Source organism: Tetrao urogallus (genome assembly GCF_951394365.1).
Source record: "Tetrao urogallus genome assembly, chromosome: 19".
NCBI classification, from domain to species: Eukaryota; Metazoa; Chordata; class Aves; order Galliformes; family Phasianidae; genus Tetrao; species Tetrao urogallus.
In genome coordinates, this window is record NC_136832.1 from 8,507,973 (window position 1) to 8,515,426 (window position 7,454).

Below are 7,454 nucleotides of genomic sequence, written 5' to 3' on the forward strand. Positions count from 1 at the left end.
CAAATCTCCCATGGGGACTAAAGCTTCTGTGCTAGTGCTGTGTGATGGAGCTGGCTGCTTGTGGCACAGCCACAGAAGGCACCTGGAGTGGAGGAGGAACAGAGGATCGCCCTTCAGGCAGTTGTGTCCTCTCAGATGGTGGGAAGTGTAACCAGCAGCAGCCTGCAAACCTCTGAAAAAAACTGACTTCATTGTCTGCCAGTCAGATGCTTGTCCTGCAGTAACAGCTCAGCAAAAAGGGGAAGAGGAGACACAGGAGCCTGCAACTTTCTAGTAGAAGAACGTGGTTAGGTGTAACAAGTGGTGTGTCTGACACACCAGGTGAAGATGAGTGTGCTGCCCAGGGGTTGCATTGATGTGTTTCATCCGCCCCGCTCCCCTCTTCCAATGTCTTTTTAGAGAACAGAATGCATTTAATGTGCTTTGCAATAAGCCTTGATTTCTTTCATCTTATTAGAACTGAAACACGTTCTGGAAATGTTGGAGATCGAAAATAATGAACTTCAGGGCTTGAAGCTACAGCATGATCAGAAGGTCAATGAACTGGAGAAGACTCAGGTTGCAGTTCTAGAAGTAAGTATTCAATTTAGAAAGAAGAGAGATGCACGTTCTGTGATTCTGTTAGGGTCTGGGCAACGTTCTCTGTACTCCTAAGTTGGAGCAGTGTAGCCTGCAAGTGATCTGTGGATGAAAGGTTTTAATCTGCTGCAGGTAAATACGTTCTCTCAATCTTTTTCACCACGTGTGTTGCTCACAATTTTTCTTTGCCAGGAGAAGCTAAAATTGGAGAATATTCAGAGATTATTCCAGTGTCAGCAAGGGGAAGTGGATTGGCAGGAACAACAGCTTCAGAAGGACCGTCAGGAAAGTGAACACCTGGTTTCTCAGATGCGCGCTCTGCAAAGCAATATTGAGTCTCTGAATAAAGAGAAGCAAAAGCTTGAAGAGGACTGTCAGAGTTTGGAAAGGAAGCTGTCGCAAACCAGAAGGTGGGAGCAGGAGACATTGTCTGCAGATGTGATCAGTGATGAAAAATGTCCCGAATTATGACTTATCGTAATTAGAAACACAGCTGTAGCTCTGATACTACAGAACTCATTTCTTACTCTGCGGAGGCTTTGATTTAGGCATGTCTACAGTATGTCTATAGCAGAATTAGAGAAAATATGCAGCACTGAATGCAGCAGTGTTTCTCATGGCAGTGCAGTGAGAAATGTTATGAAAAGCAAAATGCTCAGCCTTGGAACGAGACAGCTGTTGTTCGTCTGGCTGCTGGGCAGCATCTCCCTGAGCTGAGAACAAACTGCTGGGTGCAGCTGCTTTGGGTGCATGATGGACCTCCAACAAACCACCAGCATGCGTTCACATTTTGCAGAGACCTGAGTGCTGCTGAAGGTGGCATCGGAGCCGCGTCGTCCAAGGTAGAGAGAATGGAACTGGAGGTTGAAAGCCTGCAGCAGGAGGCAGATGTACTGAATGAACAGAAAAAGTCACTGCGTGGAGAGATGGCTGCTGTACAAAAAGATCTTCAAGGTAAAGATGAAACTGCAGTTTCTAAGCTGTAGCGTAGTTTAAACTACATCTTCTAATGTAATTTCTTTTATGTAACAACTGTGATGTTATCAGCATACTCAAATGCCTACCAGCAGAAAGTACTTAATGTAAGATGGAAACTTTTCTGTTTATTCATTCACGAGAAATTTTAGCTGCAAAGTTATTTCATTGATTGCTGATTGTATGGGAACTGTTGAGTGCCAGACTGAAGCACTGAGCACCTGGGGAAAGGCCAGGTCAGCCCTGGGAGCACAGGTGGAGGAAGGGGCGTCCTGGGCTGACCCAGAGGCTGCCCCTCTGTTAGGCCTCATTTAAGGGCTGACTGCTGCTGGGGGAGGATCTTTCTGGAGATCCCTCCTTGGTGAAGCTTTTTCTGCAAACATCTTCTGATGTGGGTGAGCAATCTTCTTCCCTTCCTTTATAGCACCTTTCTATTGTGCCAGTCCTGTCACCACATCTCTGTAAGCTTTTCCCATCGTATTGATCTGTTCCATTGCTACACTGATTGAAAATGTCTTTCACCAACTGTTTTTCTAGAAAAAAAGAACGAACTGGAGATGCTGAAAGGAGAATTAAGTGAGTCCAGGCAGCAGCTTCAGCTGGCAGAACAGGTTGGTTTGGGTCAAATACAGGAGGTTGTAATGCAATGAGTGAACTGATGGCAGAAACAAGAGGCAGCTTTTATCAGATTGCCAGTCCATTGCCCGTTTCTCCATTAAGCACACTGTCTCAAATGCAGATCCGTTGCAGAGCTAATAAACAGTGGCTGGTTGACTTCTTTGTTCTTGCTGGGTTTGGAGTGATCAGGACTACAGTAGGCACCTCAACAGAGAATTTGTTTTCCTCTTCTGACTGTGAAGGGGGGCAGCAGCTGTCATGTTGACCCTAGTCGGGTTGTCATTGCCAAAAGCACCCGATGGGATGTCGGAGAGCATCCTTCAGGTGGGGTTTGGTGGTGGGGTGAGGTGGTGGTCAGTGCTGAGTGTTGTCACTTATTTTATGTCCTTGCTTACGTGCACCTTCTAGTGCTTCATCTGGTGATTACTATTCTGTTAATTCACTTGAGCTGGGTTAGGAAGGAGACAGTCTGCAGGGTGGGTAGGGATGATGAGTTAGTTTCACGTGGAAGCCTTTTTAGTCAGAGCCTGTTACTTTTACCAGCTAGTTATGTTGATTAATCTTCTGTTCTGTCTTTAGAATTTGAAAGATAATACAAAGCACCAGGAAGAGCTGCTGAAAGAGCAGGCAACCCTAAAAGAAGATATTCTAAAATGTGTAAGGAAATGTAAGGATTGCCAAGAGAGACAGAAAAAGAGAGAGAACCATTTGCAGCAGCTCCAGAAAGAGATTGAAGAGAAAGAAACAATACTGGCCAAACAAGAAGCGGTAAATAACCTGAGACTTACTGAGCTTTGGCCTGGCCTCTGAAATAATGCAGGTGGAAAAGCTTTGTCTGCAAGTTTACAAATAACATTTAGAGACAGAAAGTGTGACTTCATGAGGAGTAGCAGTAAGAGAAGCTTCAGCATCCTGTTGTGCCTGACTGAAATCCAGCCTCCCAGCAAAGGACTCTTCCTTCTTGGTGGGATCTTTGTGTGCAGAGCTGCGTGCGAGAAGGGCTGATGTAGTGGGAGGCACAGTGCAGTGCTGTGTGCCTGCTGCTGGTGTGCTGCTGGGTCGGGTGAGGACAGGGGCTGGCAGAGGCAGTTCTCTATAACTTCTCGTTTGTCAGCTGACAAACAGGAGCAGCTGGATACAGCTTGGAGAACTCCTTCATAGTGTGTGTGCTGGGGGAGACAAGTGACCGGTGGGGGTATCTGAAATCATAACGTGGATTTCAAATAAAACTGACCAAAACAAAATGCATCTGTGTTCCAGAACTCAAAAACTAAGCAGCAGGAGATCCAGAACTCTTATCTTGAAGTTTATTTCTGGTATCTCAAAGCTTATTTTGGGTGGTTTACTATTTGTAGCTGCTTCTTGCTCTTCTACCGCACTTCTGTGTGAGACCATCAATTCATTGTTTGTGGAAATTACCTTATTTGGCTTCAATAAAGCACTAGGCAAAAGAAAAACAGGGAAATTAAGGAGGGAAAATGACCAACACTTTTGTTTGGACTGAGTACCAGACCATATTTCTTCTTTCAGATTGCTGCTGCTTTAACTTCTGCAGCGTTGTTTGGTGATGGTATTGGTTCTGACTGAGTTGCTACGAGTGAAACCGTACCAATTTAAAGTTGTCTTTGTTTTTGGCAGATCCTTTATAAGCTCAAGCAAAATTCAGAACACGAAGGGAAAAAACTGGAAGAAAATACTGCTAAACTCAAAGAACAGAAACTACTTCTGGAAAAGGAACTCAGGGATCAGCGAGAGAAACTGGAAGAGGCAGTAGCAAAAGTGAGGCTGACAGAAGAAAACAACAGGAAGCTGGAAAAAGAAGCATCTCAACTTGCAGCGCTTGAAGAAACTGTCAGAAAAAGCAGTAAGATCTGTCACACAAGTTTATCATTGCAGTGTGTGGGTGCTAAGTCTAGTGAAACCAACCAATAGTTCTGTTAATCTTGCCTGAATTTTAATTCAGCACTTTATTTGACTCCTGATCCTTAAATTCGTTTGCTCAAAGAGCTGAAATTCTGAAGGCAGCTTTGTCACCTCTCACCTGGTGCCAGTGTTTATCTAAACGTCACTCAGCAGAGTGGTTTGAAAATGTCTGATGTCTGAAATATGCCAAGGTATTTACATTTCTGCTAATCAGTGTCAGTTTAAATATTGTTTACAGAACATCAGGTATCAGAAAAAGAACTACAGGTACAACAGAAAAATAGAGAAATTCAGTCTCTCCAAAAAGAATTGAAAGTCTCCAAGTCTGAGGTGAACCATCTGCAGGGGCAGCTAGCAGCAGAAAGGAAAAGAGCAGAAAAACGAATCTGCAGTCTGAAGGAAGCGATGAAAATGCAGAGGACACAGTTTGAAAGAGAACTGCATGTAAGTCCTGACTGGAGGAAGGGGGAACGTTAGAGGCTTTTGGTTATTTTGTAAACAGCAAAATGATAGAATACCCCTCTTATTGCTGAGGAGCAGAAGTCGCGTGTTAACTTTGATGAGATGGATTTTGAAGCAGCTAAACTCTGATATTTCTAGGCTGTGCTGCAGAGTACCTTGGGTTACTGTTATTAATGCTGTTCCTGCATTTTAACTTGAAGAAATTGTCTCTCATAGGCTCTCGATTCATTTTCTCAAGTGGGTGCTCACAGTAGAAGGCAATCTTTTCTGCATTTTCCTAGGAACAAAAGCATGCAAATAACTGCCTGCAGAGTGATATAGCAGCTGCTGAACAAGTAGCACAGAACAACCATGAGCGAACCAAGCACCTGATGAAAGAGCTTGGCCAGATCCAGCAGAACTACGTGGATCTCCAAAATCAGGTATAACTGAGTACCCAAATAAAGGCTGTCTGGGGAAAAGCAGCATCTTCCAGACCGGTGCCTCATAGGCAAATAAAGTGAATTTCATAATTAGGGCTGCATCTGTTCAGAGAGCTTACAATTTGTGATTTCAGTGGTCAAAATGTAAATGCTGCAGAAAGACTTGTTGGGTTACATGGGAAATTCCTCTGGGTTGATGTGTTTGTGGTATCTCAGCAAAGTAGTGAGGCTATTCTATGTTACAGGTTAAGACTCAAGAAGACCTGGAAAAGAGACAAAGGGAAATAGAGGACACAGCAACGTTGCTTAAATCAGAGGTTGAAGACAGTATTAAAACAAGGTTTAAATCTTCAAGCCCATCTCCTCCAGAACTGCTGGAAGATTTGGAAGCGTTTTCTGCAGTAAATAGAAGCATGCAGTGTGAATCTGATGATTTAGAGGAGATGTTTTCGTTTGCTGATGCTGACAAAAGATTGTTCTCACTGGAAAGGAAGTTGGATTTTTCTCAGATCTTCATAATGGTAAAAAGCTCTCAGGCAGCGGCTGCTGCTCACACTGCTGCTGAGCGTGGCCGTGTCGTCATGCTCAGCTGCTGGATGTGTTGTGTTGCCAACAGGATGAACAGTGGCGTGGAGAGGCTCTCCGAGAGAAACTGCAGCATCATGAGGATCGGCTGAAGGTGGCCCATCTCTTACCTTTGCACAGATCTGTCTGCAGGTCCCTTCCAAAAAGAGTCTGAACAGAATGGGTGTGTGGGAGATCCTTGTCCAGCTGTCACAGTCACCCCGTATATAATGGCCAGCACCAGATTATCTTTGGGTGTTGTTAGGTGGGAACAGTAGAAAACAGGCAGCAGTGACACGTTCTATCAAGATGAACAATGTTAAATAATTAGAGTTGGCTTTTGGAGTATGCTGGCATCATCCCATCACTTATGTTGCACTGTTGTATGTTAGTCACATAAGAATCAGCAGTTCACAGGCACTTGTGGCCATTTACAGAGGAGATGAGGGCACAATTCAGTTAGAGTGTATTTGTTCCTTTCGAGCAGTTAATGATGAGGTGCCACAGAAACACAACTTGTTTCTGATTTGAGGAGGTGAACTATTTAGTAGTCAGTTGAATTGCAAACCCGTTGCCAGCTGCTTCTGATTTGGGAGATTTTAATAGTACGTGCTTTATGGCTTGGCCTCAGACTTCTTAAATGTAGTCTTGAAAATTACCCTGACTGGATACAAACAGAATTAACCGTTTGTTCAGGCTCAGCTCTGGCACTGCATGTCCAAGCAAGTGGATGTATTGATCAGAGGAAAACAACAAACACAGGGCACCCTTCACAGCCTGAAGCGACAGGTTGACGCGCTGGATGACCTGGTCAGCAGCACTTCCTCAGACTCGCTGTTCCTAGCTGAAAGTTCATCAGGTCTGCTGTCTCTTCGTGATGCTCTGAATGTAACAAAAACACAGGTAATCCTCTAGTGCAATAATTCTGGTAACTTTAAGGATTTTTAGCTCACTTGTAGTCTGTTATGGCCGTGTGCCTTGCAGCTGGAGGCACTGCAGGGTTTCTGAAGGTGGGACGATCCTTCTGTACTTCTTTGCCAGCAGCAACGTGTGTGAGGCAGGCAGGCTTTGTTGTAAGATTAGTTTTCATCCATTTTTTCCTTCATGACCTCAGCTCTGAGACGACGACTCATTACTCAGACTTCTGCTTTTTTCTAGGCTGCCCTGTCAGGACACACACACTTCCCCAGCAGCTCAGCAGGCGTTCCAGCAGTGGCACAGACGTGGCATTCCTGCTCGTGAGAAATTCCTCAGTGAAGTGGCAGAGGTAAGAGATGACTCCAGCTGAGTTGGAGTGACCAAGGGAAGAGGTGGGCCCAGCGCTGCTCCCAGACCATTGCTGTGGGACAAATGAAAGCATTCCTGTGCTTGGTGTCCAGTCAGTCAGTGCTGTTTTGGCTCTTAGATGTGTATTTTCAGCCAAATTGCTCGTGAACTTCCAAATGATGCATAGAAATCACAGCTGTGACTGACAGAGCTACTTCTCTCCATAATCTTAAAGTAATACACTGCATTTATTAAAGTCAGGTATGTGACACTCAGAACTCAGTTCCACCTCGTTACATGCGGGCCTGTTAATTAATATTCAAAAATTAATACTGCAAGAGCTATCACCCATCAGTGCTCAGCAGAGAGAAGCATCACCCCCACCTACAGCTCTCGGGACACACGGAGCATGCATGCAACTGTCGATGCTGCATGCCAGAACAAGTGAGGGCTGTGCCCCAGGCAGAGCAGGTCACACCGTGCCAGCTTCTCTCCTTCATGTGCAGTCACTCCTGTCCCTCTCTTTTAGACAGCAGCTGATCTGCATGTGCTCTTGTGCTCCCTGAGGCTGTGCCATCGTCTTCCACTCCTGAAGCCTTCTACCTCACTGCTCTACAAGCCTTTTTAAAAAGGTATTTACCAGCA

General features: G+C 44.9%; 1 protein-coding gene across 1 annotated transcript in view; it reads left to right on the forward strand.

The window, feature by feature from the left end:
• Window positions 1-6,785, forward strand: part of CNTRL (centriolin) — a gene marked incomplete at both ends in the record, with an annotated part of 28,207 nt that extends 21,422 nt beyond the window's left edge. The window contains 12 exons of the mRNA XM_079544859.1: window positions 458-573; window positions 772-989; window positions 1,376-1,533; window positions 2,092-2,165; window positions 2,752-2,940; window positions 3,811-4,036; window positions 4,334-4,539; window positions 4,839-4,979; window positions 5,225-5,500; window positions 5,596-5,658; window positions 6,240-6,446; window positions 6,702-6,785. Coding sequence (XP_079400985.1) covers window positions 458-573; window positions 772-989; window positions 1,376-1,533; window positions 2,092-2,165; window positions 2,752-2,940; window positions 3,811-4,036; window positions 4,334-4,539; window positions 4,839-4,979; window positions 5,225-5,500; window positions 5,596-5,658; window positions 6,240-6,446; window positions 6,702-6,785 — 1,958 coding nt within the window. The remainder of the gene's footprint in view (window positions 1-457; window positions 574-771; window positions 990-1,375; window positions 1,534-2,091; window positions 2,166-2,751; window positions 2,941-3,810; window positions 4,037-4,333; window positions 4,540-4,838; window positions 4,980-5,224; window positions 5,501-5,595; window positions 5,659-6,239; window positions 6,447-6,701) is intronic.
• Between the last annotated feature and the right edge of the window lie 669 nt (window positions 6,786-7,454).